Here is a 26926-nt window from a genome sequence, read left to right on the forward strand (position 1 = left end):
ATATATATATATTTTGGATGTCAAGTACTCGGCACCAGTTTTGCTGTACAGATTTGATCCTATCAGGTCATGCTACTTGCTAGTGGAAATAGGGCCTGAATTTCTGTATCAGAGTTGTTAACAAGTTGTTACTGTCCCTTCCTCCCTCTTGTACTCCTCAACTTCTTGCAAGGAAGAAGCATGGGGCAGGCGGAACCCAAATGTTTCGATGACAGAGCCAGCTAGTTACTAATTGGGGAAATACAATACTGAAAGTCTGCAGCTGAGCATTTTTGCTGCTTGGTTTTTTGCAGTCTTGAAGCTGCTGCTGGTGGCAAGGCAGAAGTGATAACCTGTGATGTGCTCCTAGTCTGCATCGGGAGACGTCCTTTTACAAAAAATCTAGGTCTTGAGGATCTAGGAATTGAACTTGATAAGAGGGGGAAAATCCCAGTCAATAACAGATTCCAAACCAAAATTCCAAAGTAAGTAAGACTAAATACTAAATATTTTCTACTATTTTTAAAAGCTCAACCTACTAAAGCACTTTTTTGTTTGGTTTTAATTGCAGAATGTATCTTTATTTTGTGAAAGGAAAACTCAAGATTTCTGTTTATTTCAGGAACAAAAGATTTTAGTCAACCTTGGAAGCTTTGTCATTTCAAAGTCACTGCATATATTTCATGTCTCTGGTACTTGAAGTGTGGTCATTCTGTGGAAATTGCCTTTTTTATACTTTGCATTTCTCGTGAAATTCAGGATTTTAATGTGTTTTGATCAGTTTTCAGTAACATGTTTCAAACTGACTGTTCTTATATAAGGTAGCCTAGGTGTGCTAGGATGTTTTTAAACAGTGTCTTATTCTGTTTCATTGGTCTGATAGCATCTATGCTATTGGTGATGTAGTTGCTGGACCTATGCTGGCCCACAAAGCTGAGGATGAAGGCATTCTTTGTGTAGAAGGGATGGCTGGAGGAGCAGTTCACATTGACTACAACTGCGTACCCTCTGTGATATACACTCACCCTGAGGTGGCCTGGGTTGGCAAATCAGAAGAACAGCTGAAAGAAGAGGTACTGTTTGTTTTCTTCTCAGACAAAACCTTTTCCACCCTTGGGCATGGGTTCATTGTCTAGTAGTTTATCTGGCTACTTTTTCCAGGAGAATTTCTGCATCTGAATTTATTGCTTAGGGTCTATGACTGAATGATTCCCTCTGGTGTGCCACTGTCCCAAGGATCACCATTGTCTTTAATGACTTCTATTCCAGGAAGTTAATATTGTTCATTTGCTAATTAATCTTTTTTTAATACCCCCTTAACCCTTTGGTGGTGGTTCTTATGCATTGCTCTGTGTGTTGTCCTATAGAATCAGAGAATGGTTTGGGTTGGAAGGGACCTTAAAGATCATCCAGATTCAATCCCTCCCTACCTTCCACTAGAGCAGGTTGCTCCAAGCCCTGTCCAGCCTGGCCTTGAACGCTGCCAGGGATGGGACAGCCACAGATTTTCTGAGCAACCAGTTCAAATGCCTCATAAGTGAAGAATTTCTTTCCAGTGTGTCTCTTACTTTTGTATTGCTTCTGTTCTTGTACTTACCAAATTGTCTTTATGGTTCCATTGTTCTTTAGGGTGTAGAATACAAAGTTGGGAAATTTCCATTTGCTGCAAACAGCAGAGCAAAGACAAATGCTGACACAGATGGAATGGTGAAGATCCTTAGTCATAAATCAACAGACAGGATGCTGGGTGCTCACATTTTAGGCGCAGTAAGTATTGTAAATTATTCTGCTGTCTTGGCCTTGTAAGGGTCTGCTATTTAGTGTTACACAGTTGCAGAGAAGTTGTCAAGTGAGAAGTGGTGCTTGCAGAAAGAATGACCAGTCAGTTGTATTTTCGCTCTTCTTCTGCAGCCCTGCCCACCTACCTTCCCGCTTTTCTGTTACTGCGGTGTTAGACCCAGCACTTACTTTTTCCCCTAGAATTGGTAGGGTTAATTGGTTTCTCTGACCAGTTTTGGGTTGTATTATTTTTCTTGGTGGTGGTGGGGTGTATTTAGTGGGTTTTTTGAGTTTTTTTTGTATGAATAGTGCCACATACTTGAGAGAAGAGCAGAAATTGTAGACTCAGGTTCTGAAAGTTGAGGGAGCTGAACAGACATGAGACTGGCTTTTTAATTGGTGGTTTCTTTCTTTCCTCTCTCTGAACTTCAGACTTCAGCAGAGCTGGTAATCTTACACTGCAGTCACCAAATGTGGGGTCAGTAACTTTGCAACTTTGATTAAAAAGTTCTTTGTAAAGATGAGAAATCAGGTAATTCTATTTGGGAAAAGTATCAGTAGTTAGACCCTAGTCTCTCTCTGTTCTGCTTATTATACAACTTTCCTCCTGTTTTTTAGCCAAAGATGCTTATTTACAAGCTGTTGCTCATTCAGGAGAACCCAGACAACTGCAGAGAGATATGTGCTCATTAAAAATACCATTAAATTTACAGGGTGCTGGTGAAATGGTTAATGAAGCTGCCCTTGCTATGGAATATGGAGCATCGTGTGAAGATGTAGCCAGAGTTTGCCATGCCCATCCAGTAAGTTTTTCCTAAATGGACTGTTGAACACCACTGTTGGACAGATGTGCTATAGCTACATTTAACTATTAATGACTTACCCCTTTTTGTGTTTGCTTTCTACAGACAGTGTCAGAAGCCTTCAGGGAAGCAAACCTAGCAGCATCATTCGGCAAAGCAATCAACTTCTAAAATGAAAGAGCTGATCTTTATATGTGTATAGTGCATCTCTGGACATGGACTGTGGGCCCTTACGGAAGGCTGAGTCGGAGGATTTTAGGACTGAATTAAGTTAATCTCTTCATTCAGATATTTAAACAAGTAGAGTTTGGAACAAGTGGAATTATCCAGTCTCTGTAAATTAAATACTTAAAATTACATGTTTATTTACATGATGAATGTTACAGAAAAACAGCCTGACAGAACTCTTCTTTCTTTCAAAACCAAACATTTTGCTGCTGCATGGGATTATCAGGTGTGCTGGCCAAAACTCTGGATGAGTGCACAACGTACCTGGTGTTTTCTTATTTGAAGTAGTGATAGACTAAACCAGTTGAATGCTGGCACTTAAAATGCCACTGTCACTTCCGCACAAAAATGTGTTCCCTTCTGGAAGGATTAACTTTAGTATTTAACCTACTTCTTAAGACAAGTTTTGGTACTTGTATATGACCTAGTAGTGTTAGGATGTTGGGAGAAGAGGGGCTTGTATAGATCAATTAAAACTATGTTGACTTTTTAAAGAGAAAATTGCTCTGTGTGTGTGTGATTCTCCACACGTCATGTTTTCATATTGAAAACTCATCGAGGTAAAATTGAATGCTGATGGAGAAATGAAAGATTGAAGAATTGATCTTACTGCACTTAATCGTTTTTTGTTTTAAAGCTTCTTGGTCCGACTCTCTTAAACTTGAGACACTAAAACTGGGTAGTGAAGTAGCACTTGCAGTTAAGTGCTATGGAATGAGGGTTATTCTGCACCTTCCACACGTAAGGGCTGCAGTGTCAGCTCTCCACAGAATTAAGACATAATTTCTTCTTGTTTTCTATTTTGTGCTCTCTGTCTCTTCTGTAACGAGAGAGAGAGCTCAATAAATATTTAACATGGCTTTAGGGTGGTCTTGTTTGCTTATTAGCCCCATTACTCCTTTTAGCGTCTAATACATGAAGAAACTCACAAATGGCATCCTTGGGAGATCCTTAACGTGTATATGGAATGTGCCCGATTCCAGTAGCTGATGGAAGTTTTGTTTTCAGGGACTCCACCTTCTTTTTTGCTAGGCTTATCTGTCTTGAAGAAAACCTTAATACCTGGGACTGTGTGTGTCCTGTTACATTGTGCCAATGGAATGAGAAAAGTACATGCAGAAAATGTTGCAAGAGCTACTTGGTTCTGTGTAGTCAAGGTTGTATCTTGCCTTTAGAGCTTACTCAATCCATTATCCAAACTGAGTCACGGAAATACAGGCCAATGTACTGCTTTATTAAGATACCAGTTAAATCAACAAGCATCAGTGCTGCTCTTCTTCATTTGGGTTTCTATTAACTTCTGTTTTAAATGGAGATGGGGTTAAACCATGACAGCTCGTCACCAGGATATGAGATAATCTGATTCATGGATATGCTGGGTTAAGTGAACTAATGTGGTTCTGCTTTCAGGTGTTAGTAGGAAGTTGCTGACGGGAAAAGCAAAGATGAGGTAATAGGGAAGAAACAACTTGATTAGTCCAATAGATACTGGCAGTTCAGAATCACTTCTAGCTGCTGCAGGTAAATGCTATGAAGCATTGATCTTGTGTTCTTCCTGGAAGCCTTGGAACAGTTTTGTGTCTGCTCCCTCTACCCCCCTCAATACTTGGGGCAGTCTTACTGCAGCTCAGCCTTGAGGTTCATCAAGTTACAAGTTCTCTCATTTTGTTCATGTTAAATGAAATTTGGAAAGTCAGAGAGACTAAAATTATACTGGAGACTGTAATTTCCCAGACACTTGAAAATAAAGTTCAAGGCCTCGTTTGTTCCTCTATTGTTACTTCTCTCGCTGTCATTCCTGTTCTAGTGAATGTACAAAGAGTGTTTGTAAAGGTAGAAGTAAGGTGAGTTACTGAGCCACCTGTCAGTGATCTGAGTGGTGGCAGTAAAATCTGAATGCTGCAAGTTTGCAAATTGTGTTTTTTAACAGCTGCTCCGTATATTGGCACTGAAATGGTGTCTGATGCTGGTACAGTGGTAACGAATTCCCATGTAAACTATGGAGCTTGGGGGCAATTACTTATTTAAACATACTGCCCTTCACTTTGCTTAGGTAGTGATATATTGTGCCATAGTTGTCCTGGCTGACTTTCACTGACATTAGCCAAGGTTAGGTAAGGTCAGAGTATATATACACAGAGGTGTTCCTCAGCTCGGAGTTAGCACTCTGGATGTGTAAATGCACATTGCAGTTCTGGATGCTAATCTGTGCAGTACTGAATTGTCTGAAGGTGCACTGCTCTACCCATAACTGAGATGAAGTATGATGAACTGCATGTTACACTTGTGCTTTGAAAAAAAGTCTTACTTGTGTTTTGTTAAGTGCACACGCATCTGTGTGCAGCTCCTTCACTGATTCATATCACCACCCTGTGAACTTCTGTAGTCCCTCTTCCAGACAGGCTTGGTTGTCCAAGCTTGGTTTATGACTTAAATTTGGTGCTTGAAGTGTAAATGACATCTTCAGTGCTGCCCTGTCCCCACATAGCAAGTGACATGAAACTAATGTCAAACCTAAACGGGTATCATGCAGAAGGTAAATAATCCTTTTTGAGTATCATGGCATAAATGCCAGCTAACCACACAAGGATGGTGTTTCTTCGTTCACTTTTAATTTTGTTGAGTGACCATCCACATTTCATAGTAACTGGAGCCCTTATTTAGAAGTACGTAGTTGGAGCCAAGATTTTATTAGATCTCTAAGTTTAAAAACAAGACTTGCTAAAAGATTAACTGAGGTACCATTTCAGCTACTGAAAATAGGAAGGAACTTAATGATTCATACTAGGTACATACAATGATACAAAAGTACTGTTTATTTTCAACATTGCAAAATTACTTGTCTTTGGTTCTGTGACTTCAAAGTCAATATAAAACCTCTTCACTTTATCAGGTCTGTCTCATGTCAAAAAGAACGAGTGTAATACCTGTAAACCCCGTCCCGAACACAAGCATTTCCTGCTCCCATTTACAAGCAAGTGCTGTAAACAGCAACCTTCTGGCTGATTGTCTGTAAGAGGGAGCGGACTGTCTCCTCCAGCTCCACCAACTGCTTGGCTTTGTCTTCCAGAACTCTTTGATTGTTCTCATATGTATGTTCCAAGTCTGTCAGAAAGGGAAGGGGAAAACCAGCTTAATTAGCTGTGTTTTAATACAGTGAAATGCAAATCATTATGGTTAAGTCACTATTCAAATTCATTTTTATTGCAGAAGAGCATCTTCATTCCAGCAAAGGCTGGAATGGCACCTTTTGTTTCCTTAACATTGCGACGTAAAGCAACAAGGAAGTAATTGTCCATTAAGTGGAAATCCAAAAGCATACTTCGGTTCATGTTGAAAACAACTGTCATTCTTTGATCTGTGGTGGCTTTTGCAGAACAGTGAAATGTTATGGTTAAGACTATTAACCGCTCCACAGAGCAGGAGCAACTGAGGGGAAGACTTTTGTTCCTGGCCTGGCAAAACCAAGGAAACGCTCCTTCCCTGGCAGCTGCCATTTCCCCCTGCCCCGCTCATGAACAGCTGGTGTAACAGCATTAAATTGCTTCACATTCTAAGATGACCACTTGCCCCTTGGAACAGCCTTACCTTTGAGCAGCTGGAGCTTGCTGTTTGCTTGAGCCAACAAGGCTTTAGCTTCATCTTGCAGCATGGTGGCTTTCCTCCTAGCGTCAGCCGACTCTTCTGTCTTCTTGGCAATGAGATCTTCCACTGTTTTATACTTGTCGTTCAGCTCGGTGTCGAGGACCTGTTGTTCCAGATTCAAGCACAAGATGGAGCTCGTTCAAAAGACAATACAGGTGGCGTTTGCATTTCCTCTAACCTTACTAATGCGGAAGTGAGGACACTGCAAAATTAGCTCAGTTAAATGCAGAAACAGTGCTGGGATATTTCGTACTTAATATTCAAGACTTCTAAGAGTTAGGGTGAAGATTCATCAGTTGCCCTTTTGCAGACATGTGGCCGTTTTATGGCTTTAATACTGACACTTGGCAAGGGTTTATGGGATTCAGTTCCATAACTAATAGAAGACAGGGCCCCTAGTAGAGCTGGAAAGCTGCATGTGGTAAGGAACTGGCACTGCTTCTGGTGGAATGCTTGCATTTGGGGAGGAATAAATACCCTTGTTACCCTTTCAGTAATGAGAACAGCTGCCCAGTTTGTGTAGGTGAAGGTGCTGGAGAAGTCATGATGTCAGTATCTCAGCTGTGCTTTGTGAGGTTAAGATTAAGAAGCCCTATGACTTCTATAAACGAATTCAACCAAGAAGCAAGTTAACAAGCTGCAGCAGTGCGGGAAGTCTCTTGTGTTTACTGGACAGCCACCTGAAATGCTACTTAGTGTTTGAAAATAATTGATTGGGTGGATAATACATCTCTCCTGGCAGATGTCTCTCTGGAGACCGGCGGGCTAACTAGAGACAACAGATGGGAGCAATGAGACTTCCTGTGGCACATCTGTCAATTGTTTTGTTAATGAGCATGCTTTTGCTATTACTAAGGTATGTAGCTGACATTGTGAGCAGTGCTGTGTGCTGACATTGTGAGCAGTGCCGTGTGCTCACACAGCAAACTGTGCATCTCTAGTATTCAGAAATTACTCTGGTTTTCTAGCGAGCTAATAATTTTTCTTTGTTGCTTCATTCTGTATATGCCAAATTCCGGATTGTCCTGAATCTATCATTGTCATAGAACCATAAATACTCTCTACAAGGGGAAAAAAATGAGCAGTTCTCCTGTGGCAGATAGTAAAGCTGAGAAAGGCTGGCAGCACAGCAGGTTTCCTGCAGCTACTTTAGAACCTCAAAACTTCCGAGTGCTTTTTTCCTCTCTGTATCTGGTACCAAAGTAAGTACAAAGCAGCTACCTTTGGCAAGTTTGTTAAGTGCCTCCTCCCCCCCACCATGTACTTGAGCAATAAATGAAATGGATCCTATGGATTCACTAATGTCCCTTTATCCAGTCAGGCGAGAGTTTTGTTGGCTTTCCCTTAGCCTCTCACCTGTTTAACCTCTTCAGCATTTTGTTTTGCAGTAACTATTTTTTCTTCTATATTGTCCACATTCTTTGAATTTGTAACAGCCTTTTGCTTAAGGTCTTCAACACTCCTCTCCAGCTCAAACAGACGTAAGGTAGCATTGTTCAGTGTTTCTTCAGATGCTGCATTTTCAGATGCAATCTAACAGAAAAAAGGATGAGAGTTACACTTCCAAAAGATGCTGAACATATACTAAATTTTCTAGACAAGCCCTGATCAGCTAATTAGTTTGTGTCCATAGATCTGATACATAAACCAGTGATTCAGTTTTGCTGCAAATGGCCAATTGCAGTTAGGGTGGAAGAGCTCACAGTTTGAAAAGAGAGTACACATGGGGCTGCATTACACATGCAAGAGTTGCCTATTCCACAGGCAAAACTTCAGATGTTTGACCCTCCATCATGTAACAATGGACTTGTGAAGCTGGGTGTCTTTCAAGCTGGCCAAGCTTCATGGGTGCAGGCACTATGGCCTCATGAGGGCTTTGAGATGAAGTCTGAAAATACGTTATCTGACAAGACTACAGCAATCACCACTTGAATCCAGCATTTGTTTTAGTCTCATGCTGCAGTGGTAGGTGACACTGATAGAGTGGCTACACAATACACTACTGGTGTGGTTGACAGGTAGGACTTCCCAGGGATCCTGGCCCACCTCTGTTAGAGGGCTACGGTCCTGCTTGTTTAATGTCACTGGTGCAGAAAAGCCTTTTCGTTTGTTTTTGGTCTGTGGTTTGTTTTCTTCTTTCTTAAGAGCAAATGGTCCCCTGGCACCAAAAGCTCATGTGAAGGCAGGAATGGTTTAGATTCATTTTAAGTGCAGTCTTTGATCTGCAGTACCTAAGAGCCTTCCCTAGACAGGCTTACATCAGTTTCTAAGTAGCAAACTTGATATTGTTTCTGTATCTTAAATAGTTGTAAAGAACTCACTGAGGTCAGCAGGTCTTGAGTTCCTTTAATATCTTCGTCAGCTTGTTTGATGGCTTTTTCAGCTGCATTTTGAGCTTTTTCAGCTTCTTCCAGTGCTGCTTTCACCATGTCTGCAGTGACTTTAACATCTGTTGCGCCATTGCTGTGGGGCAAAAACTATGTTAATGCTGAAAATGCTTTGGAACTGGAAAAAGAACTAGGCATACACTGCAAAAGGCCATTGTTGTCCCTTAGTGAAGGAATGAGAATCCACATCAGGGAAAGCTGAACTCTGAGTTTTCTGATACAATGAAATCAAAGTCTGGTTCAAGCTCTTGGTGAGCAGGGTGGCATACCTTGCTTTTTTAGCTTCCTCCAGTAGCACTTCTGCTCTGGCAATGTCTCCAGCACTCTGCTGCAGAATGACCTCAACATCAGAAAGGCTTTCTACACGCTCACGAATATCTTCTGTCAGGGCTCGCAGCTGCTGGGGTGTGCTTGGCATCTCCATGTTCAGCACTTCATTAGCCACTGCCTCGATGCTATCCAGGTCAGCGCTGTCCTCTAGCAGATGGACACAAACGACAAAGATGTAAAAGCTTCCCTCTGTCAGGTCTCAGCATTCAAATTCTTGCCCAGCTGCTCCCTTAGGACGGAAAACTTTTTCCCCCAGACTTATGGAAAAAATCAAGGTGTTAAAATTGCTTCCTTAGGGTGAAACTTCCCCCTCAGGAGAGGCCCAGCTGGCATAAGCTCTCTTGGAAGCCATTTCAAGATCTCAGTGATTAGCTACACCATGCTGGGGCTGGGGGGAGATGTAAGCCCTCAGGAAAGGAAGCCAACAGCTGCACATAAATGTATTCATGCTAACAGTATACTCAGCCTTGTGTAAACAGGGAGGAATGGGTCTGCCATGCCGCTGCTTGTGAGCGAACAAGGCCCTCATTTAACCTTTACCTGCTTTCTTACAGAGAGATAAACTCCCAGTTCCTGACTTTCCTGCCCTTTAATAGTATTTGTCTTTCTAGCCAGAACTTATGAACACACTTGGCAAACTGCAGCAGTACAACAGCCTCAGCTGAAACGAGCAAAAGAACATGTCACAGTTTGCTCTCACTTTCCTATTGTCTTGGTTTTTCTCTTGTTTCCAGATTTCATCACACACGCTAAGGCTGGCTGAAGTGCAGGAGGAGACACAACTATTGTGTTACCCCTTAGAGGATGATTCAGAGCTAAAGATAGTTCTCATAAACCCAGAATTAATTTAAATGTAAGGTTTTTACGCATAAGGAAGTCTCTAATCTGTTTAATAAGATTTCTCAGATCTTCATTGCTTCTGTCCACTTGTTCTTTTGTAGCATTGGTTTTGAGCAAAACTGCTTGTGCGTTCTGTTTTGCTTCATCAGCTCTCTGTTTCGCCTCAGAGACCTGAAAAGAGAAAAATAGAAGGCTTGATTGCATGTTTGCTTATGCTTTAAGGTCTGTTTTAAAACAAAAAATCAGCTGGAGGCAGAGGTAACACTAATTAATGAGAAATGCTTTTTCTCATAAAACTTCCAGAACACACTTAAAAGCTGGCCACGAGCCATACCACCAATGCTACTTTAAACAACTCAGGTTAATGCTTAGAGTTATCCATGGGGCTTCACTTGAGCAAGCTCCCTTGCTGAGGATCTTTACAAGCAAGATGAAGTTGCGCAACTGAAAAGAAGTATTCTGAAGTAAGCCAGGCACATACTTTGTCAATTAGTGTCTAAACTTGTGTTATGAGCGAAGATGGTGGTTTTGTTCAGTATCTAACAATTGATTTGGCATATTACCATTCTGGAGAGTTGCTCAACTTCTGCTAATGCACTGAGGATGTCTCTGTCAAAGTCCATGGCTTTCTGCCAGGCGTTGTGAGCTACAGTCACCAGCCCGTCGCAGCCAGGTCCTCCGCACTTCTTCTTGCCTTCAGCTGTCCGACAGCTTAAACCGCCACACTCTGATTCAGCACAAGAGGCTCCCAGAGGAGTGCCACACGTCTGCAGGGACAGACAAGGGAAGTGGTCACAGCTTTATTTCCATGGCTGAGCAGCAAGGGGGGAAGGAGTAGGACAGTGCCCTACCATGACACAAACACGATGCTGTTTCTGCCCCTTGCGGCAGCATGCCCAGTACCGCAAGGAAAGAAGCTGAGGTAGAGCTCCTGCAGCAGGTCCATACCAGCATGGCTTTAATCTTTCTTCTATGCCCCCCCACCCCTCACCCCAGCACCTTCCTGCTTTAACTCAGTTACAAATAGGCAGCTCTCTGACGCTGAAGTAGCTGGAGGTTTATGAGGGAAGCCTTGCTCTGCCTTCATCATCTATTTGTCCTGTACATCGTATTTCACTGGAAAGTTACCTTTAAGGTTTGGTTTCAAGGTGGAAGCTACTACAGTATGTATGCCTTTTGTTTGAAATCAGTCTTCATGACTGTTGAAAGAAAAACTGGCCATCCCAAGAAGCTATTTTATAAGGAACAAAGAGTTTGGTGCAAAGTAGTGTATTTTCCTTTGCTCTAATGCCCTAGAAGCAAAATAGAAGCTAAAATGCTCCAAGCTGAACAGGAAACTTTTTTTCCATCTCCCTTAAAGAGTTGTCCCATTCCCTTCCACCAAATGTTTGCTTTGATTTCATCTTTCCAGAACACCTTCCAATTCTGAATTACTGTCAAGGATGTGTTCCCACAGAAAATTTCAGGGTAGATCCTTTTTTTTGTTTAAAAAAAAAAAACCAAACCCCAAACTATTTCAGTCACCAACACTGTACTGAGAATTATCCACTCCTGGCTCAATTGTTTGGCAATGAAATCACCCAGGAGGTGGCTTAGCCAGAGAGAAAATTGGAAGATTTCCCATGCTTGTGAGGTTCTTCCCCCTCATTCCCCCTTTGCCAAATGATAGACACATACTTTGCAGCCAAAAAACCTCTCTGGGAAAACCTAGGGGCTGTGCCAAGTTAGCTGCAGCTGTCTCCCTTGAAGTGTAAATGAGTCCCTCTTACCTGTTTGGCATGCAACCCAGCAGGAGCTAGAAAGCAAAACCCATTCCTTTTTTTTTGTTGTCCTGGGATTACACCTTGAGCAACTCAGTGTTTATGGCCCTGATAAACATCTACCCAAGATTTTCAGTCCTCCAGAACAGTCAGGCAGGAATGTAGGGGCAGGAAAGCTAAACAAAAAGATGTCTTTTCTTTTAACCCTCCAGAGAAAAGGAGAGCTGAGGGAGTCAGAGGGATGACAGTAGTAATAAAGGACAGGGGACAATTCAGCCTGTGAAGAACTCACCCTCTAACACAGGCCTGGCAGGCCCAGGGGAGTTAATGAGCAGTCCCCTGCCGCCTGCCTTCACCAGGGATTGTTCTCTCAATGCAGCTGGCTGACTTCAAAGCAAAGCTGAGGGAACACCCAGCCTCTCCCAAGAAAAAGCCACCCTTGATCATGTTTACAGATGAGCAGGCAGCTTCAACAGAGAAAATGCCCTTTTGACTCCAGCTCCCTCTAAGTTCTGCTTTGTCTCAAGCACAAGGATGGGAGCCTGGCGATGCTGAGGAAGGCAGTCAGTTGGTGTGAGCAGTGGCACTGCCCGAGTGCTGCACAGGCATAGTGTCTAGCCTGTAGAGCTGCAAAAAGGGAGAGAGGAGCCTAAGAAAGCAAGCACATGGACTGAGGAGAGGCTTGAAGGGATGGCTCTCAGTCCAGCAGACTTACTGATGTAAAGATGGGTATTATTTTGGGGCAGAAGGGTAGGAGGAAGACCAGCACGAAGGGCTGATGCCTGAAAGCCAGTAGGTCTCAGAGCCCACCAATTAAACACCCCTGTTCTAGCCCACAAAATACCCTGTCACCCAAGAAACATGTGTTTCTCGTGAACAAACTGTGCATCTCACCCTCTCAAGCCCTTAACGCTTCCTCCCTGCCCATCACTTCTTCACAAACCCAACTTTATTTCTGCTAGAGGCTTTATACCAGCAATTCTCAGCCATGTACCTTCTCAGCCACTTCAGAGAGATCCAGGCTCTGCAGCTTGCCTGCAAGCTCATCCAGCAGGCGCGACTGCTCCTCTTGTTTAGCCTTGAACTGGGCCTCCTTCTCATTGATTAAGTCTTCCACTTCCTGCCGCGTCCGCGCTGACAGCTCCACGGCGCTATTGGGGTGAACAGTGGAGGCATTGACCCTCTCCTCTGCCTCCAGGGACATCTGGAAATACTTGGTGATACTGTCCAAGGCTCCTGCAGAAATCAAATGGGGCTGCTCAGAAATCTGTTAAATAACCCACAGTAACTTACGGTGGTTGGCAGATGACATCAGGGTTAGCGATATGAGTATCAAGGTAACTGAAACACCAGCCTTTGCAGCTGCGCTCAGTGCTATTGCAGGGTGACAGCAGTTAGCCTGCTGTGGCAGAAGAAAAAAGGAGTTCATTTTCTTTCCTGGTTGGCAGCATTTGCTGACTTTTGAGGTTAAGCTTTTCTCTGACTCTAGTGACTGAATTCTGCTTACCCTGAGGGCAAAAGGAGATCCAGCCTTTTAGGTTTATAGGGCAGCAGTCTGTTTTCTAAGGATTCAGTTATCCCATTAGTTGTTACTGCTTGCCCTGGGATGTCTGGCTTATGGAGTCACTGTTTGGAAACTGGTCAGAGCTTTCCCAAAAAAAAAACCAACTGCTTGATGAAAGATGCTGATTTATGGGCCTGTTAGTTCTGGATAATGCTTGGAGATGCCTTGAGCGGGTGTGAGGGATCCCATGGGGGTGGCCACAATCTGCACCTTGGGCAGCTTTCCTCCACAGAATGCCACAAGCAGGTACTCCCCTGTTCTACATCCTACTTCCCTTTCTGTTTCCAGTTAACGTGGAATTTCACAATCTCGGACTTCCTGCAAAGCAGGAATTTAAAGAAAATATAATCCTTTGTGTCAAGCTGCAATGAAGTCAGCTTTCAAAATTCCAAGGAATTTGGTGACATTCCTCTTTCTCCAGCAAATTTTGATTCTTGGCACATTTCAGTGTGCCAATGGGCATGCAAGGCTTGGGTGGCTCAGAAGAACCAGGCCCTTATGCTGTGCTCTTAGTCACAAAGACCCAGGTTTGCTGGTTTCAACCAGAAACAGCAATTTAACAGAGGACAGAGAGCAAGGGAGTTGTTCTGGTGTATCTTGCAATCTGTTGCACTCTGCTTTTGTGTCTCATCTAAAATGTATTAATGAAGAGGCTTTAAGACAATTCTGTACCCCAGTAATTCGAGCCTATTTGCAATGTGCAGAGGAAGAAAGAGGGGGCGAGGAGGCGAAACAAAATTACTGCTGCATCAGCAACTCTGCTAATGCACAGAAAGAAGCTCCTAGGAACTGTGCTTTACTACAAGTTAGAAGATTAACCTGGTATTTAAAACCATGCACTAATCACATCTTTGGCAACCCCACTGCTTTTTCCCCCTCCCTGTGACACTTACCCCGAATATCAGAGATTTTGATGAACTCTAGCTGTTCTGCAAGTTCTTTCACAACATGGTCTAGGCTTTTGGCATCTGTTTCCAGTGCACTCAGGTCAGTGTCTGTGCTGTTGCTCTTCACTGCTAAGGCTGACAGGTTTTCTTCTATGTCAGCGATCTTAACTGTAACATCTGCTGTCAGCTTTCTGTAAAACAGAGGCACAGGACTCAACAGTGGGAGATGGAAGGGTTGTAAGCCTCAGTGTTTCACGTCACTGAAGAGCAGTGGTTAGAGCCATGCAGAGCTTCTCCCACAGCGGGACCTGTACTCCCTTGGTAGAGCTGTGATTTGTAACAATGTGCCTACCTAGAATACTGTTTTGTTTCCTTTATGATACAAAACTACTTTTTAATCTACAGCAAGTTTATAAACTGCAAGCACCAAACTGCTCAGAAAACAGATGCTTTGTGTAAGATTAACTGAAGGCAGATTCCAGAGGACTGCTGTAATGCTCTTGTATCGTGGCAACTGCATAGGTCAGGGTTGACTACTATGATCCATACATAATTTTCTTCCCATCCCACACAGCTACAAATGCAGTTTTGATTACTACGATCTCATGGGACAGATCAGAACTTGAGGAAGCTGGAGGGGGGGAGTCTTAGTTGTAACACAATGGATTCTTTTAACTCATCTATAAAGATCCCTCCTCTCCAGCCGTTTCTCTAGGGCTATGAAGGAAAACCTCCTGCCTCCGGCATGGCCTCAGTGAGCCACAGAGCAGGCTTAGCTTGTGAGATAACCCTAAAAGGAAAAGCAAGTGTATGTTACACATCAGTGCTGCTGCAGAACACAAATGGATGTAGGAAGCTACTCCCATCTACGGTGATCCCATCAAACCCAGTGTCTCCTCATTCTGGAAGAATCAGGAAGTTTTTAAGCTCTATGATCAATTGACAGCTCTCTTAGCCCAAAAGCCTGCTGTTTTCCAAGAGTCCTCTAAAGCCCAGTACTACTTCTATACAGCTAGAGAGGTGCAAGAACAGGTACATATATATAGGTACATTAAGGAAAAGCAGCTTCTCAGCTGCTCTGACCTCCCTCAGCACATACAGAGCCCAAATGCAGCAGCAACCCCCAGCTCTCCAGCTGGAGAGGAAGCTACAGGGCACAAGCTATCCCTAATTGAGACATTCGTGCTTTAATCCTCACCCCTTTGCTTTGTGCAGTCCCTTTTACAATGCACAAGCAAGTTTGAGTGACTGCACACAGGACTAGAAAGCAGCTGTAATCCTACTTGATGTTAAACTGCCCCATCTCCAAAAGCACTAACTAGCACCTTTTGTATGGATTGCCCTAGAATAAAATACAAGGCTTCTATCCTGAGAAAAATGGAAACAATCCTTGTTATAAAGCTGGTGCTTCCCACACACACATACTCAGAGTGCAAAAGGAGACCAAGTTTCCAACTCATCAGCTACACTCGGAAATCCAGGAATTTAATCTCTCCCCTCTTCATTCTCTCACATAATAGCAGTGTTTGTCCTTTGCCCCAGGGGAGTGCAAGGCAAGCATGAGTGCCTCAGTGGTAATTAGCTGCCTGGTGCACAGCAGAGCGGGACAACCCCTGCTCAAAGCATGACAGCTGCACTGCTCCTACCTTCCTGGCCAGGTTTCTGCTCGTGGGACGGGTGCTCACTGCTGGCACTGAGCATGGCAAAGGTGCTCCACCAGCACTAGGAGCCACAGCTGGAGGAGCAGAGCTGGGTGTCCTCAGCCCAGCACAGGGACACCAGTCACTCAAGAAAACTCCAGCTCACTGGCACTCATTCCTACTCCTTCCCACACCAGGCTTATCCACGTAATTGCGACTGTACTTACTCTGCTTCCTCAAAGAGATTCCCAATGTTTTTCAGGGGCTCGGCAGCTGGATTTTGAGCAATGATGGTTTTAATTTCACTGAGCTTCTCCTCCAGGGTGTTGAGCGTCTGCTGGTATGGGCCAGTGACTCCAGTGATTTTGAGGGCATTAGCCCTGTCCAGGAACTGCTGGGTCCTATTAGACAGCTCGCTGATGATCACGTCCCAGAGAGCGAAGCACTGGTGGCACGGCACGCAGTCAGGGAAGAAGCCTGAGTAGCCCCGGGAGCACTTGTCACAGCGTGGCCCTTCCACCCCTTCGTTGCAGATGCATTGCCCGGTGGCACGGTCACACTGCGGGGTTTGGATGCCACGAGGGTTGCAATCACACGCTGGAAGGAGAAAAAGGCACGTGTGAAGGCTGTGGTGGGGGAAGTGACAGTGGCAGTGGCAGGGAGAAAATAAAATTGATTACAACAGAGAAATGAGTTTAGAAGTGGTCTGTGTTTGACTTATAAAAAGCTAATTATGGGTGTGTCTGCTTATATAGACAGGAACCAGGACTAAGCGTGAAAGGGGAGAGAGAGAGGGAAGGAACTCTACGGGAGACCAGGATTTGCACAGCTCAGAAACAGGCACAATATGGAGCATGGATGGACACTTCTTGCAGTGTTTGGCTATCAATTGGATAGTAACTGTATCAGTATCAGTTTCACACCTACAGTGAAGAGTAAATAGAGCAAGGCTTTCCAGACAGAAAAAGAAATGACAGACACGTAGCAGAGGGTTTAAAGAGCAAAACATTAATGAAATGGGAAAAGTGAACATGGAACAACCATTAACAGTCTCCTCCAGCACAGGAGTAGAGGTCAGCTGAAGTCCAGCAGATCAAAACCCAACCATCTTCTCCTGCATCTCCCACAAACAGCTCAATAAAAGAAGATAGCTGATTATACAGCACTCAGTTAAGAAGTGAAGCTCCCTACTACAAGACACTGTGGGTGCTAAAAGTTGAGGCTGCTTCAAAGACAAACATGAGAAGAAAAACATGACAGATTTATGGAGCAACAGCCCTTGAGAGATCTTCTGTGCAGAGGTACAGGGCCTGGCTCAGGATGTGCATCAAGGAGCCTGGCACTGGGCTGATGTTTTGGGTACACAGAAAATGAGAAAAAAAATCAGGCAGTGAAAAGTAGAATGCAACAAAGAATGTGGCCGTGGGCAGACCTGTCTGAGGGAGAAGATGATAATGACCAAGAGCCTACACACTGTCACTCTCAAGTGGGAATGAAGACGATGAAACAGATATGAGTTACTATTCACACCTTCCTGAAATGGACATTCATTCTTACTTTATTTCTGTAACTGTGAACACCTACCTATCTTTAGATAGGCTAGGCAGGTAAGACCCTGACTAGTCGGAGTGATAGGGTTTGGGCACCATCCTTTTTTAACAAGCTTTTAAGATAAATACGCACTTCTTTAGCACTAACCCCTCATGAAGATAAGTTCCTTACTTAACTTACTGATGCACAGTCAGTTCTAAAAGCACAGACACACTTAGCACACAATAATGCTATCAGAAGTGTTTGAATGCAGTGGGGCTACACTTGACCTCTCCTCCTCCTTAATTCCGCAGGCAGCAGCACCAGGGGAAATTACCAACATGCAAAGCTTTTAATAAAGGGATGGGAGCAAGGAACAAAAAGAGAGGCCTTGAAAATAGCCAGGTTATCTGTCTACAATCATGGCAGAGCACACCCAAAGCAGGTCATGCACATGTTCCTTCAACAGGGAGAGGACTATGATACCTGGTAAAAGCTTTTATTTTACTTACACATCCATTTACCAGGCATCCTTGAAGGAGGTTAATGGCTCAAAAAGGTTCATAAATCAATTCACACACCCCAAGCACATGCCCCCTTGAAAAAAGGGTAAATCACAAAGCCGTTTTCAAGATCATACATTGTTTGCTTCAATGCCAGAACACAGTGGTGGTCTTCAGTTCAAACATCACACAAAGAGCCTCAGCAGAACAAATCGCCCCTCAACAGAACGACTTTCTTGTACAATGTGAATATGATAGGCAAGAGACAAAAATAACTTCTGCTGCCTGCACAATTGAGCAAAATGGTCCTTTGTTCTTTGAATTATACTCTGACACAAGAGATTGTTTTTACTTTACATCGAAAGTGCTTAAGTAGTCAACTCACCATGGAATATGTTCCCTGCAGGCAAACTGTTGAGTTCCTGTTTGAAGGTCAGTTAACCTTTCTGTCAAATAATAAGGCCCTCAGTATAATGATGAATTGTCCAAATTCCTCTGCACAGAAAGAGGCTAAACGGCATGTGGTTTTTCTCAAAGATCCAGAGATCTGATCAAGTTACATGAATTCTTGCTGCTGGCAAATCAGATCGCTATATTTACTTGAGGATTTAAAGAGCTTAAAGGGAAAAAAACCCACCCCAACATGTTGGTAATTCTACTCCTGAATACCTGTGTGTTCAGGAAAGGCAGATGACATGGCTTTAGTAGCATTTACATTGTAATGTGGACTCCAAAATCTCTGAAGCCAGGAAATACTGGGGAAGGGGAGAGGAGAATTTAAGTACTAACTCATGTGCAAAGTGAAAACCCAAACTCCACAGCTGCCTGTTGGGAGATGATAAAGAGGAAAGAAGTCATTTATTCTAAATGCAGCACAACAGTTGGAAGAATCATCACATTTCTAGAATTCTACAAACCTTCCAAATGAGCTTTGTGGGACCCATGAGAAAATTGTACAAGGCAGCTAGAATGTGGGTTATTTCTCCATTTTAGGATTCTCTGATAAGCCCAGAAGCAGGCAATGCTGGCTCTGCATTACCTCAGTAGCGCGAACCCAACATATAAACCCAGCATATAAAATAGCCTTCAAAAGTGCTAGTTTCACACTTGCTCTTTTTTTCCTCATGCTCTTCCCAAGACATCAACCATGCAGAGTCACTCCAACTTTCAAACTAAAAGCTAGAACAAGACAATTTCATCTCTATCTTTAATTTATTTTTATTATTAATTAATTATTTTTATTTTCTTTCCATTTCACAAATCTGGGAGGCATTTCCCTAGGTTGGTGGTACAGTCTCTCTAGCTGCAGCCCTTAGACAATTCCTTGTTGTGGCACTGACTGGAGCATTTTTTAATTCTCACCAAAGCACCACTGCCCCTCTTACAGCTCACAACCCGTGAGCAAACCTGTCATCTCACAAATGACACATGCATGCCAGTGTTTGGTTATATGTGATCTTCTACCAGAGATGATTGAAACCATCTCTGTTCCTTGCCAGCATCAGTCTCTGAGTACTTTTATCAGAAGCTGAGACTGAATTTCTGGACACCGCACTGATAATGAAATTAAGCCAGAAACCCACAGAAACTGCCCTCCAAGGTCATGTGGAACAGGACCTCCAACATCTGCCACACCTCTAGTGGTCAAGTCCCATTTCCTGGGCCCTGGCCACACCACCAGGCTACTTTACATCCTAGCAAGGAGCATGTCCAAGGCCACTGCAGAGACCATCTTCCCTTTACAGCATAGTGGGGATCAAACCCTCCACTGACTTGAGCTGCAGCCAGTTCTCAAGAGGAGGAAAACAAGCCCAGGCCAAGAAAATATAAGCTCCTCCTTAGTGAGGAGCTCCTTGAACACCGTGGGCCACCGGTCAAATAGCTCAGTGCACAGGTTTCACCTCTTTGCCTCCTACAACACCTGCCCACCATGAACCTGCTGGCCTCAGTCTCTGCGAGATTTCAGGGCACAACCTTGTCCTGAAGTGACAACACCAGCAACTTTGTCCGAAAGGGACAGAAGCACAGTGACAGTGTCAGGATGCATGTGAAAGGAAAGGAGGACCTCCTAGCTGGCACAGGCTGGAAAAGGCAAGCACAAGAAGAGTAACACATCCATCCATCATTTATGACGGTAGGTGCACATCCACCAGAAAGATTCATGTGACCTTGGATTATCACTGCCAATAAACTGGGATGTGAAAACAGGAGACGCCTTGAATCTTATCACCTGGTAGAAAAAGAGTCAACACCATGCCAGCATGATCCAGCAAGTCATCCCCAGCACTGGTTTTGGCCAGAGTACCTCAGCACCACTTCCACCCACAGTGGAGTTCTTGCTTCTCTAACACCTCCTTTGCTGATGTCCAACTATTCCTGTGGTCACCACGTAAGCCAACTCCTATGCAGTCCAGTGCTAATGATGCTCTCTGTTACGGTAGTTTTGCTTCTGATGTACTCAAACAGGCTAACTCAAACACAATCTTCAAAGTATCAGTTGGCTCGGGAACTTTTGGCTCCAACCAGCATACTCCTAAGTCTGATGTAACACCTGAGTAGCTGTATCACAGCTAATTTTAGCATCTACCTGGTTAATCCAAATTTTTTCAAGAAACACACAGATAGGCAAATCTAAGGATGCAGAAGTGTTTTAGGTATTACTCAGCAGCTAGCCATGACTTTATACTCCACTTACATAGTATATGTGGTATAAGTTAAGACAAAGTCTTGTAAGTTCCCTTTAAATGTCTTGCCTATGCTTACGTGACTAGAAACTGGGAAAAGTGGTTCATTTTGCACTGCAAAAACAGAGAGACGAATTTACTGCAAGAGATTTAGATGCCTTAACCAGTTTGGGCTGGAAATGGCCTTCAAGACAAATGGTTGATTCCTTTCAAACAGAGGGGTGGAGCAAGGCTGAGGTGAAGGGCTGTAAACAGTTAACACAGAGAGGCTGCTTGCTTTGAAGATCACTGTTAGACAGGGCCCAAATCTGTCATGGGTAAGCAAAGCAGGACACTGCAGTTCCTCCCGTGGAAAATACAGTGAAGGAAAAGAAGTCTTTTGAAATCACTGGCCAAACATTTGAGGGTTTTCAAGGGAACATTTACTAAATTAAACAATAGGTTTCTGGTTTGGAACGTCATTTTGGAACTGGGTGTATTGCTTTCTTTAACCAAGTGTTTAACTCAATCAGACATTCTCCTGCAGCATACTCCGACTTTAGTGAAATCTCATTTTTGACAGGAAAATTCTCTAGCCAAATTCAGTCAGGATGTGCTGGTTAGCAGCTTATGAGTATAAAAGATTGCAGCTGCATCTGTTCATAAATGCATATGCGGTATGTGCATACACACAGAGTACCCACAGGTAACTTTTATACCACCTCGATCGATGCATTTCTCTTTCAGTAATTTTTCCTGATCTGGAAGATAAAAGTAACGCTCATACACATTTACTGAATGTATTCTTAGAGAAACCTAAGGGGGTAAATTCTGAAGTAAATGACTAGCTCATATGGTTTGCTTTAAGCTCATGAGTGTCTATGAACCGTTTTATCTTTCACTTACTCTGACAGCTCCGCTACCTTTCCCTCTGATTTTAGGTATTTAGAACTCACTTCCATTTAAAAAACTGTAATTTTATATGTGGCATATTTGCCTATCACTTCATTTAAATGAATGTGTATCCAAGTAGTTGATACTACAGCTGAGATGATAAAATGGATACTGAATGGGCTGTTTGAAGATCAGTCTGTGTTTAACGCCCTCCTGCAGGACGCTAGGAACAAGCAAGCTTCCTGCAGCATCCTACACAGAACAGGAGTCATTCTTTCAGAAATACTTTCTTTACTGCTTGAGATTGGAGATGGAAAGCATCAAATGTTCAACGCCTCCGCAGCAAAGAAAACAAAGGGTTTGTTCAAACATGATTTTCTGGCATCATTTCCCAGTGGTAGTGAGGCACTACGATGACAAAACCATCCAGCAATTTGTAAGGTGGAAAGTTCTGCAGAGCTAGCAAATTTCTTCAGAATAATCAGCTATTGATTAAAATTACCCTGTAATAATAACTCCTCAGTGTTACGATTTGCAGCACGAGTGTTAAGATAAGATTCCAGCCTGGAATTACTCGAGTGTGCTGCAGTTTAACATGTTAGCAGACCTTGCCAAAAGGGCATAATTACAGTATTTTAAGACCACAGGTCAATTGAAATGATGAAATTGTGAAACTCAAAGTATTCTCTTTAGTGTAGAATTTGTCCAACTTCCTTTAGACACTAATGACAGAAAGAAAAGAAACATCTGCTAATCTTTCTCTCCACACCATAAACATCTATAAAAGCAGCCTACATGACTATCTTAAGACCCAGGTGTTAAATTAAGATTACAAAGCCTATTCTTAAATGGCAATGGGGTAATTTTCAATGAACAGATGTTTTGGCACCGGGTCCATAACAAAGACTGAAAACTGAGAAAACCAACTTTCTGCCAATGTCTGCAATGAGTATTGGATAAAAGATGACTTTTTTCATCTTAGTTCAACTAAATTCTGGTGGTTTGGGTTTTTTTAGGTTTGTGGGGTTTTTTGTGTTTTTTTTTTCCACAACAAGGCTTGATACTCGAGTTCTACACAGAAAAATACTGACATGGGTATGCTTCTTAAAAAGGGGATACAGCAATACAACCTAACTTTCAATCTCACACTGTATCTCAGTATTATTGACTGTGCTGTTCTGTTCGTTCAATTTATTAAAACAGTAATGATGGTAAAATTGTCACCTCCTTGATATTATACGAAACACATAAATTTCAGATATCTACTGTGCAAGGGCATGGTCTGAGCTGCATGTAGAACCACACAGTACCTCAGAGGCTTCCTGGGAGCCTGGAGCCTCCTGCCAGAAATGTGATTTGTGGGCTGAAGCTGGCGCAGAGCTGAGCATGCTGAGTCCTGCACTCTGGTTGCCAGGCTTTGGAAAAGCTCCAGTAGAACGCCCGGGAGACTAGAGTTTCATCAAATTTGAAATCCTATTACTACCTTAGTGAGGCTTTTTATGCACAAACACAGACGTTCACACGCAGGCTCGTGCAGAGCTGCATACAGCTTGTAACTGAAGCAACAGCCAGAAGGGGCTGGCACTGCCCCTCCCCGAGCAGGTGATGCTCACAGCATAGCTCCCGCTCACTATAATCCTCATAGGGCCTTGCACAAAGTTGAGAGAGATGTGCTTGTCCCAGTCCTCTATGCTTGTTTCATGCTTTATGCTAAATTAAATGAGTAAGTCTTGTGCTTTTTTAAAGTATAGGGTAAGCAGTCTCCAACGACCCAGTCCTACAGACTGTGGTGTGTAATCCCCAATGGACATCTGTGTGTGGTGGGAGCATACCCAGTACTGCGGGGTTGAGATGCTGCCCAAATGCAGGCACCCACCTCAGCTTGCTCCAGCAGCGTGGTCCCAGTGACCCACACAGAGAAGAGACATTGGTGACACTTTCTCTTCACCACAGGGAGCACAGACTGCAAGCCAAAGTACCCAGACCAGATGCAAAAACCTGCCTCTTCTGGGTTCTCCTTCCCCATCTCTGATCTTACGACGATTTCTAGAACACACGTCACGGGCAGCAGCCAGCAATGGTCACTGCCACCGATAAGGATGGGAGGGCAGGGAAGCATGCCCTGGAGTCTGGTTTCCAGCAGAGCGTGCTGCAACCCCCGTAACATATCTACAGTTCAGTGCTGCTCCGAGTACCTGGAAAGTCATGGTGGGCTGCAGCCCTAGATGAGCCATTTAGTACATCTCCACATCGCTGTTATCTGCAGGCTCTTGTGTTCACATGACCTCACCTTTGTTTTAGTAATTTAAAAATTTGTAAAAGGTGTCACAGCAACACGGGCAGTACGGTCCCCATTTCTCAACAGAAAGTCATGTCTCTTAGTGCCAGCTGCCTGAAGACCTCTTGTGATCACACATTACTGCCCCTTGGGTGACTCACCCTGTGACTTCCAACCTTGAGCACAAGCCACTTGCTCCAGCCAGTGGAAAATCACACTCTGGAGTCATTGGGACTGACATCCACATCTCCTTATCAGCTTGGTGCCCACAGTGAAGGCTGTCCATACTAACACAGTTCAAAGCTCTTGCCATTCCCCATCCAGATCAGTTGGTATTTTCTTGCTGAACACAGCACAAAACATGGCCATATTGGCTGCTTGGGCCAGGCATGAGCATGCTGCCAAGGGCAGGTAGCGAATGACACGGCTAGGAGACCATGTCCCCCCTGCAGCTGGAGCCAACTTCTAAGTGATGAATCCCCATCTCAGTTCTAGCTTCAGTTTGGTCAGAAGGCCACATTTAAGCTATTTTCCAGGGGTATTGCTCTGTAACAGTTTTCCAGTTCACCTGTAAACTGCTTACCACTGCGAGCAGCTGCCTGAATGTCTGCCAGCCTGAACATCACCTCTCCACTCACTGGGACCAAATGAGGGCTGAGAAGACAGTTGCTTCTCTCCCTGATGAGGAAGGATGGGAGACAAGGCAGGAGGCACTGACCCCACCATGCAGCACCACAGGGCTGGATGTGCTCCACAAGTGAATGCATACTTGGAGCCCATCTGAAGCATCATGCCACAGGCTGCCATGGCTCAGCCCGTGGCACCAGCTTTCTCCAGCTGCATCAGATGCAATCCTGAAGGAAAATCTGCATTTCCATCCGAGCGAGTCTCCTGGCAGAAGAGGTGGCAGGTTGGAAGGAAAGTGTACAGCTTGCATGGTAAAAAAACAGGCTGTGAAGAATATATCCTCTCTTTATTTTCAGAAACATTAAAAAGCAGGTTTTCACATGCTCAAAAGGCAGCAGAAACTCCATGAGAGACCAGAAATGCTGGTATGCTGCAGAATCCTGATGATTAGGTATGCAGATGGACTCCATCAATAAACCCTGATGGAGACAGCTGATACCAAGAGACAATTGCCGCTGCAGAGCCGGCAGGGTCAGCGCCCCTCACCATGCCAGAACACACACAGCCTCCCCGAAAGGCTGCCTCGCCCCGAGAAACCCAATATGTACTCAGGAACCAGGACAATTCCCCACTCCTTTCATCTGCTGCATTAACCAAGTAGCTGTGACCTGCCTATCTGGTTAGATAATGGCCTCTAAGGTATCTCTATTGTAAGGGATTTATTAAAGACCACAGCAAGCACATTCCTCCCTGCAGGAAAAAATACCTTAATCTATTGCAAACCCTCCTGGCAAAGGTTCCTATTTGAACAGATCAGAGCTACAAGTTTGTTCTGGTCTGGACAGTGTTTGAAGTTTCTTTTCCAGCTAATGAACAGACTTGTTTATAATGAAAGGACAGAGAGCATCTAGTTTTCTAAACAAGCGACCTCATGGTGCTCTGCTTTGCGGCACGTAGCTATGGCTAACCCGCAGCATGGTCTCTGCTAGCTCCTTTATTTTCATCTGAAATGTAAGGTATGCTGGTTTTGGCTGGGGTAGAGTTAATTTTCTCTGCAGTAGCTAGCATGGGGCTATGGTCTGGATTTGTGCTGGGGACAGTGCTGATAACACAGGGTGTTTTAGCTAATGCTGAGCAGTGCTTACACAGAGCCAAGGCCTTTTCTGCTCCTCACACCACCCCACCAGCGAGCAGGCTGGGGGTGCACAAGGAGCTGGGAGGGGACACAGCCGGGACAGCTGACCCCAAATGACCCCAGGGATACCCCACACCATATGGAGTACTGCTCAGCATATAGAGCTGGGGAAGAAGGAGGAAGGGGGGACATTGGGAGTGATGGTGTTTGTCTTCCCAAGTAACTGTTCCGTGTGATAGAGCCCAGCTGTCCTGGAGATGGCTGAACACCTGCCTGCCCATGGGAAGTGGTGGATGAATTCGTACTTTTGCTTTGCTTGTGCAGCTTTTGCTCTACCTGTTAATCTGCCTTTACCTCAACCCATGAGTTTTCTCACTTTTACCCTTCTGATTCTCTCCACCATCCCACCGGCGTCTGTGAACCAGAAGCTGTGTGGGGCTGAGCTGCTGGTTGGGGTTAAACCACAACATAAGGAAAGCCTACTAAACCAAAAGCCTTGCCTCTTCAGACCCAGTCTCCCTGATAAGACACAAGAGGAGACAGTGGTCTTCCACTACGTACAATCGAAAGGCAAAGGCAAAGGAAACTGGTTTCCAGACCAGTTCTCAAACCCAAACACTTGCAATACGTTTTCTTACCACAGCAGCTTACCTTACAGGATTACCACCTAACGATTAAAAACCAGTCTCTAAACAGAGATGTTTGTTCTAAATAATCACAGAACAGAATCGTAGAATAGTTTAGGTTGAAAGAGACCTTCAGAGGTCTAATCCAACCCCCCTGCAATGAGCAGGGACATCCTCAACTAGATCAGGTTGCAATAGGACCATGGCTCATCCACCATCTCCCTGGACAACCTGTCCCAGTATTTTACCACCCTCATTGTAAAGAATTTTCTCTTTATGTCCAGCCTGAATCTCCCCTCTTTTAGTTTAAAACCATCATCTCTCGTCCTATCGCAACAAGCCCTGCTAAAAAGTCTCTCCCCAGATAAGGGTCTTACAAGAAATAAAGTAAACTAGGCAACCGCCAGGCCAGGCTCCTGCTGATCCCATCCCCAGAGACACCAGAACCCCAGGGACAGACCCTGCCATGCCTTCCCCCTTCGTTTCCAAGGCTCATGTGGACACTGGCATGGGTCACCACAGGGGCTGCTCCCAGCAGGAGTGTCCCAGCACCTGGAGGGTCATCTCCAAGAGGAGCAGGCGGAGCAGGCACTGGGGTTGGACTCACCTCTGCACTCCACGCCTGGGTCGCCCCAGAAGAGCTCCTGGCACTCCCGGCAGGTCCGGCCTCCGAAGCCCGGCATGCACTGGCACTGCCCCGAGAACTGCCAAAGACAACGCCAACAGGAGACGTGACCCCTCAGCAGCTCGGCCCCGCACTGCAGCAAAGGCCAAGCGGTCAGAGCGTGCCCCACACTCCCCTCACCTCGTTGCAGGCAGGCCCGAGGG

General features: G+C 44.3%; 2 protein-coding genes across 2 annotated transcripts; one reads left to right on the forward strand and one right to left on the reverse strand.

Moving 5' to 3' along the window:
- Nucleotides 1-293: 293 nt before the first annotated feature.
- LOC104406473 (dihydrolipoyl dehydrogenase, mitochondrial) lies at nucleotides 294-3170 on the forward strand (the record flags this gene model as incomplete). The annotated part of the gene is made up of 5 exons (XM_010015450.1): nucleotides 294-464; nucleotides 863-1052; nucleotides 1609-1746; nucleotides 2472-2561; nucleotides 2667-3170. Coding segments are annotated over 5 exons (655 nt in total), but the record flags the coding sequence as incomplete, so codon positions are not given.
- Nucleotides 3171-5456: 2286 nt separating this feature from the next.
- LOC104406472 (laminin subunit beta-1-like) lies at nucleotides 5457-26918 on the reverse strand (the record flags this gene model as incomplete). Its single annotated transcript, XM_010015449.1, has 12 exons — nucleotides 5457-5894; nucleotides 6378-6537; nucleotides 7791-7967; nucleotides 8756-8897; nucleotides 9091-9298; nucleotides 10018-10162; nucleotides 10555-10758; nucleotides 12746-12987; nucleotides 14209-14393; nucleotides 16070-16439; nucleotides 26706-26802; nucleotides 26904-26918. Coding segments are annotated over 12 exons (2082 nt in total), but the record flags the coding sequence as incomplete, so codon positions are not given.
- Nucleotides 26919-26926: the final 8 nt, after the last annotated feature.

The sequence above is a fragment of the Nestor notabilis genome, unplaced genomic scaffold (genome assembly GCF_000696875.1).
Source record: "Nestor notabilis isolate BGI_N333 unplaced genomic scaffold, ASM69687v1 scaffold7395, whole genome shotgun sequence".
NCBI classification, from domain to species: Eukaryota; Metazoa; Chordata; class Aves; order Psittaciformes; family Psittacidae; genus Nestor; species Nestor notabilis.